The sequence below is a fragment of the Rhinolophus sinicus genome, linkage group LG05 (assembly GCF_036562045.2).
Source record: "Rhinolophus sinicus isolate RSC01 linkage group LG05, ASM3656204v1, whole genome shotgun sequence".
Classification (NCBI taxonomy): Eukaryota; Metazoa; Chordata; class Mammalia; order Chiroptera; family Rhinolophidae; genus Rhinolophus; species Rhinolophus sinicus.
In genome coordinates, this window is record NC_133755.1 from 35,126,708 (window position 1) to 35,140,278 (window position 13,571).

The window sequence follows — 13,571 nt, forward strand, 5'->3', positions numbered from 1 at the left end:
TAAAGCTAATGTTAACAAGGGATTGATTTCAATCATTGGTGACCATACCTTTTAGTGAATAATGTGAATTTACACTTTCAAACAAACATTTAAGTCTCACCTGTGAGACTTCTCTTGGTCTACAGGTGGTGAATACAGGCAGGGAATGTAGTAATTATTTTTGAAAAGTAATGTTAATTGAAATCTGATGGTGATGATAACAACATCCTTAAAAAGTAAAAAAAAAAAACAACAACAAACAAAACAAAACAAAAAATACTTGTATTTGAACTTAGAAATTAAGCGACCGTTCCTTAAAACGATACCCATGTTTTTCTAAAAGTTCTAAGTGTCTCAATCATCTTCACAAGTTTTGCTAAATTGCAAAGAGGATATTATCATTTAGGAGAACAAACAAGAAAAGCACACTGGGCTTAGTGTCAACAAACAGAGGTTTTCTTCTGACTTCTCTTACACATTAGTGTTTTGGCTTTGATAATGTTACAAATAATTTATCATCTCCAACTTAAATCAATTTCCTCACAAAGTTCTTAGGAAAGTTAAACAAAATAACTTTTTAAATAAGATAATGTGTGCAAAATCTCATAAACATGTATGCAATCAAGACAATCTGCACTTTAGGGTTCAGTGCAAAATGAAAATGGGGGGCTCCTTGTTCAAAAGTTATTAAAAATTTCAAAATGGCAAAAGGAAGACATCAACCCAACAGCAGAACCTTTCTGTGGGTGGGACCCCGTGTGATTATAGGTGAATTGTCGGTGAAGCAGGCCATCTGCTATGTAACTGTAGCTAAGTCACCAGACTGAGATAGTATACTATACCAGGCAGTATACTGATTACATACTTTCACTTACTTCTTTCAAGGGAAGAAAACTAAAGACCAGAAACATTAAATAACTTTTCTCAGTCCACACAACTACCACGTGTAGGGTACCAGGATCTGAACCCAGGTCTGTCTGATTCCAAAGACATTTATCTTATCTAACTTAACATAATACCAATCTATAAGCAGTTACTTCCACTCCCATTTGATTCATATTTAAAAACCGATGCTCAGGAAAAATATATGTAATTGAAGGACAACTCACTTATCATGACTTTGGTTAAATGACCTGTATCAATCTAATTATCTCATATCCTAGGACTTGGCACAGAACCTGGTGCATAGTGCATAGTCATGTAATACACATAGAACTAAACTAAACACTCAGAGTCACCAATTTGTGCATAGAATGTGTACTCAACAATGATAAAAAAATCACTTTCCAATTATTAAAAATCACATGCTTCTAAATAACTGTATTATTTTAATTTTAAAGTAACTAATTTGTTTTAAATGTATTTCAATAGTGATGATTCTCCTGGGGGAAAAAATAAAGACCAATTACCATGCACAGGAATAATTTTCTCCAAACATAGCACTCGATCCAAAGAACTAAACACAAAAGTACATCCTCTCATAATAGAAATTAAGATGAAATTCAAAATATTACTTGTTCTGGATGGGTTTCAGATTTTTAAAATATGGCTCAAACTTGGTGAAGTACAAACTTGTATTTCTACGGAGCTTTTAAATTTCTTTATATGTTTTTTCCTAATCCTTTATGCCATTTAATCTTTCCTATTATTTTCCAATTCTGAGAATGGAACTAATTCATTGTGCTTCTTTCCCATATAATAACATGCTCATTATAGGGCTGAACAAAGAGAAACAGAGAGGATAACTCCGATTATTTTCTCACCTTCGCTTTGAAAGTATTACTGATTTCCTCTGGCAGAATTATTCCGTTTCTGCTGTGTTTCTAGAGCAATTTTTCATACCTCCCTTTAGGAACTTGTAGTGTAATTTTCTGTTTCTTTGTCAGGCTTTCCTTCCTGATTCCTATGTGCATTCTCTCACTTATCTCTGTGTCTCCAGAGTCTAGTACAGAGCCCAGCACATGGTAGGTATAGATGAACGCTGACTCACCGAATGCACACATGAAAGTGTTAATGCACAAGCAAATGGAGTGATTTAAACCAGATACTCTAGTGGGTGCTGAATTTAAGAGGAAATGTTCAGTCTTAGACATTATTCATTACTGCTTTCTGCTGGGCTAGGAAATGTCATATACTATAAAATGTATCAAGTCCTCAAAATGAAAATGCCATTGCACCCCCTACCAAGCCATGTTATGGTAGCTTGATATTTGAAAGCACTACCAACTGCTGATATAGTTCCAGGCTATGGGGCATCTGCTGAAAATGATGGGGAATAAAAAAAAATCTGTGGGTCCCCTGGAAGCGAGTTTGCTATGTTCAAAAAGCTGAATTCCAGACAAGGACTCACCAGATGCTTTGTAGACTAAAGAGCTGAATTTCACTTCCTTGGGGACCTGAGCAGATGGGACTCCCTGAACCCAATCTTGAAGAGGAGCGTGGATGGCAAAATGCCTAGTTTCTGCCCCAATTGCTTATTTCCCTTGCCCCTGAGGCTACAATGCACAGAAGCAAACTTACTCTTAGCAATGTATGAAGCCAACACTTTATAGAAATCTAGAAAGTATTTCCAAATGTGTTTTATGTGCATCCCTGTTCATACGGTTGGCTACAGAGTATAGAAATTTATGACAAGCATTATTATCTTATTTATGCCCTTAGAGGAGAAAAAAAGGATGGCAGAGGTAACATCTCAGTGCTGGCTAGAACATTGGGAGAATAAACAATCTCACTGGAAGCTCATGCATCTAAGAAAAAGCTATCACTCCTTCCCTTCCACCTTGGATATCCCTTCTCCAATATTCTAGCAACCTAGGTTACATTTGTGTTCTACCTTTCCCCTCAAAGTTGCTATAAAGTCCATTTCATCTAATTTTACCTTTATAAAAATATTGAGAACAAGGGAAAGAGAAATGAGGTTACTCTCTGAGTAGAGGACATAAAATACAATAGCAGTTAAAGGCAAGGATTATTAGTTATCAGCTATCAGCTAAAGGTCAGATTATTCAGGTTTAGATCTTGGCTCTTACTTAGTAATTGTTTTCCCTTAGGTCTGTTACCTAGTTAGTCAGTTACCTCCTGTCTCCATGTTCTCATTTGTTAAATAGGGATAGTACTAGTGTGTAACTATTGTTATGCTCTGAGTGTTACCTTTGACTATACAAAGCACTGAAAAAATGTGGATGTGTCTATGACATGTATTAATAAAAGAAGTATTATAAATAAAATGCTATAAATCCACACACACACACACAAATTGTTTTTTCTTCTATGACTCCCTTGCTGCTATGTTTGAAATACTGCATATTAAATTGTTTCACATGGTTCCATTAGTTTGTTTTTTTAAAGTACTTGTTATTTTTGCTGCGTTATTGATGACTCTGGGCACATGCCTATTCGATAACTCACTGGATGTTGTAGACATGATATGAGAAACAGAAAATGCTTAATATATTATTATTACTACTCTGTAATATAGCAACTCCTTTACTCTTTCATCAATAGCTCTGACTTTTAATATCCCTTTGTGTAATGCCTAGTATCATAGGCATAATTACGTAAGTGTCGCAGTTTACTTGTTTATCATTGGGGTTTGTTTGGAGGATCTGATTCAGGCAGCATACTCTATTGGCAGGAATGCTCAACTCAGGGATGAAAAAACAAGGCCAGGGTCGAACCCCACCATTCAGAGGCCTGTGTTCTGCTGAGATCTCAGGGTCCTCAGTTACATAATGGTGTTATTATTGTTATTATATTACTATTATCACCATTACCTCACAGGGGTTCCTGAGAAAATGTCATTCAAAAAGGAAAAGGGGATTTCTAACTTTAAAAAAGCTGTGGTCTATTGTCCGGCAAACAAAAGGCAGCAAAGGTAATTGACCTCTGCTTGCATTTTTGGTGCTAACACTTTATTACAGAAGACTTAAAACACATTCCAGTAGTTAGACGACCTGAAAGAAAGTAGTCAGGACCTATAATAAATCAAGTTAGTGGCACATAAAAATTTGTCAAATTCTTTGACATTCCCACAAACTCCAGCTTCTTTTTTCAAAGTTTTAAAAGCAAACTGCCATCTTCAGTGTTTTAAATCAGACAGAGAAGTTTTGTATTTTTTCTAGAGCAGTAATTCTGCTCAAAACACTGTAGGCCAGTTTGTCTCCTCTCCAGCTGGACTAAACCAGCCTCTCTTATGAATCATTAATCCAAGAGCCTGCCTCTCTGAAGACAGCCCCGAGTCAATGCATAAGTCCTTGTGTCGTGGGAATTCCTTTGTGTGTGTGTGTTTTTTTTTTTCCGTCTATTAGTTTTGGGGAGCATTATCAAAACCTATCTTACAATGGGTAGTTCAAGTGAGGACATTTTGCCAAAAATAATTAAGGTACCATCCTTCCTAGTAATATAATAATATGGTGAGTAAAACGATGGATGTCGGTATGGTCAATGTCTGGGAAGAAGTGAGATAGGAAAGCATAAAGCAATTATCTTTCCTGAAGAGTGAAAAAAGCCTGTGGAAAAGTTATAGTAAGTAAACTGTAAAATGCTACCTACCCATATACAGACTGTGATCAAATAATAAGAGAGAAAAGGTGGAAAGTATCTATAGGTAACAGAAACCCCCAACAAGGAAGAGTCTGGAGGAAATGAAGACCTGGGGAGAAATGTTTTTAGTCTTGACTTTGGAGCCTATATGAAGACATTCTCTGAATTAAAGAAGTACTCCCTCCTCCCACATTTCATGATTTACAGACATCAGTGACATCTCCTTACCCTCCAACATTCATGCTAGGTCACATTTCTCATATAGGTCACTAAGCCTTTCATTTCAAAATTGGAAAATTAACTTGACATGCAAATGCTGCCATGGATTTTTGTTCTTATATGTAAATGACAGGGACTCTACTCCTCTCTGAGCAATGAGGAAAATAAGACAGAACAGAAGGATACCTGAGGACTTGTATTTGATGAGCTAGTTCTACCACAGAAGGGGTAATTTGAGAAGCCTTGACAACGTTCTAGAGTGCTCTGCTGTCCAAAAGAAGAAAGATAGAAATTAAGGGGTATTTAAACAATGGAAATATCACACTTCTTTCCTAGTGTTCATACTGGTGCATTGTGGGAATTACAATGCTGCCACTGCATATGGTAGAGGAGACCATGGTCACAACAGGTAGGAATCAACTATTTTTCACAGTGGAGGAAAATGCTTACATAAGATGATATTTTGTGAACCTCATCCACCTCATAGACCAATTTCCAAATTTTCAGTGCTGAAAGTTTCTCAGTGTAATTAAAGGCTGAGCTGATCTAATTAGATTGATGAAATTTTCAGTAGGGATTTAATTCCCCCTAGCACTTCACTTACTTACTTTTTTTTTTCTTTCCTCTAGAATTCTACTTTAGACTCATCCCAAGCAACTTTTAGTAGCAGCATTCTTAATTGCCTCAAACAACCCCAGCAGGTACATATGGCTAAAAAGAAACTTCAAATAAAGGACTTTAGGTTGTTTTATTGAATGCAATCCTTTCCTACCTCTTCAGTTTCATTTCCCTACTAACAAACTATGTTAAATAATCTTCACTCTGCGGGAGGGAAATAGGTGTTTCAAAGCATTTTGGAGGCACAAAGAAATGCATATACCAGGAGTAGATGCCAAGACAAAATTAACGAGGGAGCAGCAGGACCCTACCTGTAAGTCATTTACTAACAGCACCAAGCCCACATAGTCAAAATGAGGAAGAAACACATATTAATGAGATTTTCATCTATCTTTGAAGATTTAGGAAAAAAAAAAAAATCTCTAATGACCATCTTAGGAATCAGCTGTTATACTTTTATACAGAACACTGTTTTCCAAGTATTCTACAGCAAATGGGCTGTAAATGTCCTTAAATAGCTCCGAACAGCTCACTTAGATGCTATGATTTATCCTTCTGCAGGTTGCACCAATTCCCTCTCCTGTTGTAGTAGCCACTCAAAAACTACTTCTTGGAAAAATTAAATTTAAAATAATCAATAATTTATAAGCAACATATATTTCAGCTTTTACTCATTACCAAAAATGTAATTCACATATAAATAAATGTGTCTGCCAATGCATGATAAGTACTGTTTTTATAAAAATCAGATTTAAAAAGCCCAGGTTAGAGATAAGGAAGAGCTTACATGGATTTATTGTTAAGAGAGATGCAACGAGAATGAACATGGCATGTTCCTCTCTTTTCAGTAATTCTACCTGTTATCCTCTAGGAATTTTATAGGTGTGGGTTGCATACAATGGTCATTTGTTATTTACAATTTTTCCTTTAACTTTTTTCAAATTTATATCCTTGAAATTCATTTTCAGTGAGCGCAAACATTTCTCCAAAGGCTTTTTCATTTACTTATGATGAAAATAAGTTTAGGGGGAAAAAAATTACTTTGTTCCCCTCTTATACATCCCTGGCCATTCAATGTTCTCTCTCATTTAAATAAAGTATAATATATGAAATTCAGGTTTTGGTAAACTTTATTTTGAAATCTGATAGTCACTAAAAAAATAATAATTTTCTCACTGAGGATCGGTTTCTCTACATGCAAGTCTAGTCTCATTCCAAATAGGCATGATCAAATGCCATAGTGGGAAAGCCCTAAGTGCTCCTAAGTGAATATTCCATTATGGGTTGTTCCATTATCTAGAGTATCTTCCTTTTTCACTTTAACAGTGGTAGGCCAGCTCTAGTTTTGTTTCTAGAGTGCCACTGTTTATAACGAAACAGAGCCAGCCATTCACACATTGTACTTTATCCGACAGGATTCCGTGCTCTAACACTGTTACCCGTTCACTGCTCTTGTGTGGGTCAAGTAACTCCTGTACATCTGCTTCCCCATTTCCAGAACAAGGAGGTTGGCCTTGGAGCATGATTCCCAGGATCTTTCCTATTCTAACACTCCAAAATTTCTTCTGTGACTTCAGACAAGGTGTTGTATCTCCCCTACGAGACTGCTCATCCTAAAAGGGATTACTTACTAGATTGAAAATAAATATGTTATGCACCATGAATGATATCATAATTAAGGTTTTATATATGCAATGTGCTGCAGGGCAGAAAGCCCAAGAGAGAGTAAAGGAAGGCTTACATAGGATTAGTGTGGAGAGAGATGCGGACATTGGGCACTTTCCTCTCTTTTCAGTAAGTCTACAAAACTCACTTATCTGAAACAAAGTGATTTCACTCAAAATCTATGATACTTGTCACAATTTCATTCCATAGGTAAGAAGAGCAGGGCATTCGAAATAGATAGTAATTCAGACATGGATGGAAATTATACGCTATCTAAAAGTCCAGTGAGGTCTGTTTTGATTTATAGGATGATTGTGCCTGTATCTTTCCACCCTCTAGTGTGTATGGAATAAATAAAGTGAAAGAGATTACACATCAAAAAGAGAAAAAAAAAATAAAGCCCTGGCAGGACTTGTTCCAAACACATGCCCTAGGCTGTAGACCAAAGATGTTGGAAGTGCCCAATCAATAAAGAGGAGTGATATCTATTCAAAACATATAAAGACAACAACATGGGTGAATCCCCATTATATGGACACAGTAGCTGCCAATTAAACGTTATAGGGGAGACCATCTGACTTCTTTTTACGTACGTGTGTATGCATGTTTGAAAGACCAATTGAAAAGAGTTCTAAGGTATATATGGACTACTCATTATCATTTAAACATTAAAGACATTAATCTGAAGTATAGTTTAATCTGAAACTGTAATCTTAGATTAAGGCAATCCACTGCAGCTTCATACACAGAAAAAGTTTCCTCATCCATAATGAACTGCCAGAAGACAATGAGATTCATCTGAACTCAGGTATTAAATGCAGATATCCTCAAGTTCTTACAGGATACACAAAAGGGCTCCTTAGCTAAATTCCAGATTCTGCTGCAGACCCATGGATTCCCTTTTCTTTTTCTAGTCCATAACAGGATTAACTTTCTATGGATAAAGCAGGGCATCAGGGTTGATTGTAGGTTGGCCTGTTCAAAGTGAAAATAAGGAAATGGACTGGGTGGCTGGGGGTGTGGTTCTGCTCCCACTCACAATTCCCATCATCAGAAGGGGGTTTCAAATATCTTGTGAAATCTAATTCCTTTGTATTTTTTACCATGTTTTTCCTCAACTTGAAATATTCTCTTTACCCCCTTCTTATCCAAATCATAATCACCCTTCAAGACTCTCACATTCTTACCCTTCTGTATATTTTCCTTGTCTACCATATCTCTCACTCATTTCACTCCCCTGTGACCTCAACTGGGTATAACCATGCCACATAATTTAATACCTCATTCCTCACTGTCTATTGTACAATTCTAAAAACAGTTTCAGTTTGAAACAAACTTGAGGGTTTGTACAATTTTCTATAGCAAGGACTCTAACATACATTTCTGTTGGGACACTGCATATTATGGTGGCTGAGAACACAAGACTCTGAAATCAGACTTCCTTGATTAAGCCCTAGGCTTTAATACTTGTTATGTGAGAACTTGCTTAAGACACTTCCAGACCTCAGTTTCCTGTCTGAAAAATGCACATAAAATTACTACCCATATTGAAGAGGTATCTATAAATCTCTTAGGATAACGTTGCATACAAAATAAGAGCTCAGAAAATGTCAGTACTATTATTATAATAACTACAGTAATAATAATAATTTTATTATGTTCACAGTCCTGAGTTGTACTACATATTTTTTAAGAGTAAAAGTTATTCTCTGAGAGGCAATTAATCCCTCCCACCACAAAGTATGGTTAGACTGACAGAACTACATCTCCTTGTATTTGTTGAAACTGTAGCAGTCTTAATCCCCCTTAGGCCTTTTCTACATACAGCTACATACTGGGAAATGTAACATCCACTAGGTTCACATAAATGCAAGACAAGGAAGGATAACTCAGGCAGTGCTTGTTTTTCACTGATGCTTACCCAAGCCAAGTTTAGATGATTAGAATATTTTCCTTACAAGTAACCAACGTATGGCACTGCTTACCAACACCACGTATAGTTAATCATTAATAAACTCACAGTCATTAAACTTTACATTTTAGAAGTCTACACCATTACGCTACAGCTATACAGTGCAAGATGTATCTCTGGCTAAAGCAGCCATGAGGAAGTGCGTTGTTCCTGAATGAAAACAGGCAGCTCTTATGGGAAAATTCTCATACAAGTTGAAATTCAAGGACTTTGTGATCTTTCTGTCCTCTTATCCTAACAAGTTCCAATCCTATCAAAAGTTACAACAGCAAACGGCAACTGAGAATGAGGCTGAAACTGCTGATATCTTGCAGAATGACAGTTTTGCACAGGTAAATATTAAGTAAGCTCATCACATCAGAAATGAAACAGCTTTACTTCTTTCAAAACATATTTAAAATATAGAAACACAATTGTTTCATCATAGAGACTCGAGTTGGTTTGTTTTCATATAGTCTCTCTCTTGTAGCCTAATTATTTTTCTTATTTTTTCCTGTAATGCTCAAACAAGTCACCACTGCACAATACACATAACACCTAAGGCAATAAAGTAGAAATGAGCAAGGCATTTAGCTTAACCCAAGATCCAATATTTCTTTGTGTTTTATTTTATTTTCTAGCTAATACACAACTGTCCATGTAAATCTTACCTGTGAATTACTGACAGACTACTAAAGAGGAGGAACTTAATTTGTTCATAATGTTCTATGAGCTGCCCCCTCCCCCGATATAAACAATAGTAGAATATTGAATTTAAAGTTGTATCATTTGACTCCACAAATACCAGGTCTTCAGCAAAGGTACTTTCAGTCCAGATCTGAAATGATGAGATCATGAATTAGGCATAATTCTAGTGACAATGATATTTACCTCTTTGAGACAGCCCATAAAGTTGTTACTGACTGGTGACCCTGGAAGGTCTGCTGTGCTGGGACTGCCTCCAACATAGAAAAAGTCATCAGACCCCAGCATGGTGTAATCTTCTTGCGTGTAGCCCGTTGTGGTAAGAATCCCATCCACTGATATTGTCACCTAGATAACAAAGCACAGGGAAAGGACACGCTATACTCAGACCTATATACTGTAATCCTGGGATATGCCTGTTTTGTGTTTTGTTTTGTTTTATTTTTTTCATTTTGCTTTTTGCTTTTTTTGTTTTTTTGTTGTTGTTTTTTTTTTTGTTTTGTTTTTTTCTGTTTGTTTGGTTTTTATTTTTAGACCTATGGCGGAACCCATTTTCATGTCTGTTTGAGGTTTATTCTTGGATTCTATTCAACTAGCCCTAAGAGATCTAAACTAGTTAGCGAGTTAACTGATTATTGAACTAGTGTCAGCATCATCCCTACGGCAACTCAAAAGTTATTTAGCAGACACAAAAATGGTGTTAGTAAAATGCTTCCTAGGTTAGTTTTGCTGGTGTACATATTAGTAAAGTTTCGTCGTCTGTTATTAACTAATCACAACGAGCACCTTGATAACATAAAAGGCACAAGCTATTTCCAGCAACGTCACTGTTTGCACTATTGAGCAGCAGTTGTTCAGCATGCAAGTGCCTACGTCCATGCCAAAGGGGAGGGAAGGCAAAACAACCAGTGGAAGCAGCACACGCTGATGTGCTCATGCAGGAGGGACAGTACAGATCATAAAGAAAAGGAAAGGACACAGGGAGAACCAAAGGAAAAAACAACTGCTTTGTGATGACGGAAAGATGAGTGGGTGTGGCATCTCCAACATTCCCAAATCAAGAGTACATGCCATGCACCATGAATGGTTAGAGACTGGCTGAGCCTGCGGTCACTCAGGCCAGCCACCATTTTGTCTTATCCCGTGTTAACCACAGCTGGATGCAAAACGTTCGAAACGTTAACGATGCCCCTACAGGTGAGTTGGAAAACGGAAGTTGACAGGAACAGGTAAAAAATAAGAAGGTCAACAACAGATGAAAAGAAGGAGGTCAAAGTAAGCAGAAGAGTACCAACCGCAGTTCCTCTTTTGTTAATGATGTCTACAGTTAAAAGAAAGAAAGAAAACACACGGCAAACCCAAAATAAGAAACAATTAGAATGATATCTACCGAACAATGTAGTTTGTTTACCATAGCGTGTCCAATGCCTGAGTGCTTTGTGGAGAAGGGGGGAGAAAGGAAATTAAAAACTGTGAACAGAATAACGATAGTTACTTAAAAAATATGATGGTCTCTACCATGTTAGTACATTTTTTGATTCAGGTAACGGTTAGTAGAATGAAACATTCCATGAATGACATGTTAGTTATTAAGCATGTTAGTAACATAGAAAAAGGGCAAAAAAATTTTACAAGAAAAAAGCAGACTAACAAATAGGCCTCCCACAGAGGTAATATTTTTTCCTGACAGTATTGTTCATAGCTTGCTACTAGACAGAAACGGACATATGGCAACGTTCCCTTTGTCTCCCTGAGTACATCTGACAGACATTTAAAAAGTTTAAAAGGGATTCAAAGGCCTAAAGCTCATCAGCTAACCACTGCCACCCTCCCCCACCCTGACCCTCCCCAGCCCCAGCAAATTCATAGGAAGCGGTTGGCATTGCCCTACTACTCAATTTTACAGCATACAAGGACTCCTCCTCAACTCCAAAACTTCCTTCGGTCATATTGATGGACTTTAGGGTCACAGTTTACTGCAATGAAACAAAGCAAAGATCCTGACACATAAAATGAGTAGAATGGATTTGTTTTTAATCTGTCCTGCCACACATGCACCCCAGCTGTATAACTGCAGTTTCCTTTGAACTATAAATTCACAGTTTGGATTACAACCTGAGCAAAGGCAAATCTAGAAAGTGGGCTCCTTAAGCCCCACCCTTCCTTCTGTGCTTCTCTCAAATGAGCCTCCGGTCTCTTGGTAAGTATCTGAGAGAAGACAGGAAAAGGAACACCAAAGAGACAGACTTATAGGAAATCCGTGGTCTACAATGATGGTGGGCAGCCGTCTCCCAAGGCAGGTGGGAAGCATGCAGGGCCCCTCCCATGCCAATAAGGCCTCTGAAAAGTCTTTGGTGGGGTGGGGGTGGGGGGGTCTCTAGAATCTTTCAGTTTTACTTGTCTGCCTTAGCTAAACTATATCTGCACTCCTAAAATTCCTTTTTGGTTCTCTGCCTTGGATAGTTTAAGCTTTTCAGAAGTAGGAAAGAAAAGATTAGACAGTTAACAGCTCAGAAAGAGAGGGCTGTTTTAGTAAAGGAAAACCAGAGACAATCCGGTCATTCTGCAACTGTTCAGAAAAACAACAAAAATGTTAAGGATATTAGTTTGAGATCAGCATGTACTGCAGAAAAATTAGTCACTGTCAACATTTCACAAAATGATACATTGTAATATCATTAAATTTCAAATAGTAACCAAAACTCGTAATGTTCAATAAATAAGGACAATCTACACACTTTCATCTGTGTGTGTGTGCATACATAGATATGTACATATATGTATATATATATATACTGTAATAATGTCTGTTAAAAACATATAGTATATGTGGACCTGTGGACCCATACATTTACTAAAGAATTGGTATTTTCCTAGTATATAGACATTTGTAAGAATTTTTTTTAATACAATTAAATACAAATGGGTACCTAGAAGATGAACTGGCCTCTCCAGAGTCATTTGGGGTTTAACTTAAAGTGTCTGTGCTAAAAATAAAAATATATTCATAAACAGACTCTTCAGGAGATATGTAAACTCCCAAAGTCATTTTTCCCCTCAGGAACTTTTCTTGTTCCCATTTCAGAGGTGGGGGTGGGGAGGGAGAAGGGAATCGATACAATCCCAAATCACAAATACACTGTTTTTTTTTACTACAAAAAAGGAACTGTGATTTAATGACCCCAATGTGCATGCTTCCGAATGATCACCATGAAAACTGTAATTTAAAATCAAACAAAGAAAAAAATCCAAAACACAACAAAATCACACACATCACAGGAAGGGCAGGTCGCAGAGATATCCTCGCAGCCCTCGGGGAAATTGTCACATGTCGCTGTATCAAAATAGACTTTGGGCCCCCAGAACTTTCTAGATATGCCCCTGCTCAAGTATGGCAGGAAGATTCATCTCAAAAGAAGAACAAGCTAATTTGTAAGCGACTCTGAGGAGCCCTAGACCATGTTGTTGGGGTTTCCAAGTACCACACACACAGCTGTAGCGAGAAACAAAGCCAGTTACTCTCTTATCCACTGCGCTGTTACCTGACGCAGATTCCTGGTGACTTTCACATCATGCCAGGCATTATCATTAAACTTTCCATTCACGGGCTCCACTAGTGCTTCAAAGGCCCCTGATCCCAAATTAATGACCAGAGAGACAGCTCCATTTTTCAGGGCAAGATTGACATAATCAGCCGATTTCCCGGTGTGAAGCATCAGTCCATTCCTTTGAAGGGTTTTAAAGGACAGAGTTATTTCATCGCTGCTGCTTTGAATGGGGTTTTGAGACAAGTCGTAGCAGAAGTATTCCGATCCCTTGAAAGTGGCAATATACTCTTCTTTTCCTAGAGGAAAACAGATACATACATGCATAAGTAAAGCAATATACTATG

The 13,571-nt window shown here is 37.3% G+C and overlaps 1 protein-coding gene across 27 annotated transcripts in view; it reads right to left on the reverse strand.

The window, feature by feature from the left end:
* NRXN1 (neurexin 1) overlaps nt 1-13,571 on the reverse strand; it is a 1,055,762-nt gene that overhangs the window by 638,891 nt on the left and 403,300 nt on the right. For 17 of the 27 annotated variants that reach the window (XM_074331970.1, XM_074331969.1, XM_074331960.1 and 14 more), the window contains 3 exons: nt 13,222-13,523; nt 11,091-11,114; nt 9,866-10,027 (listed from right to left, as the gene is read on the reverse strand). In XM_074331970.1, coding sequence (XP_074188071.1) covers nt 9,866-10,027; nt 11,091-11,114; nt 13,222-13,523 — 488 coding nt within the window. The remainder of the gene's footprint in view (nt 1-9,865; nt 10,028-11,090; nt 11,115-13,221; nt 13,524-13,571) is intronic. The other 10 variants (XM_019719348.2, XM_074331968.1, XM_074331967.1 and 7 more) reach the window with 1 other exon arrangement.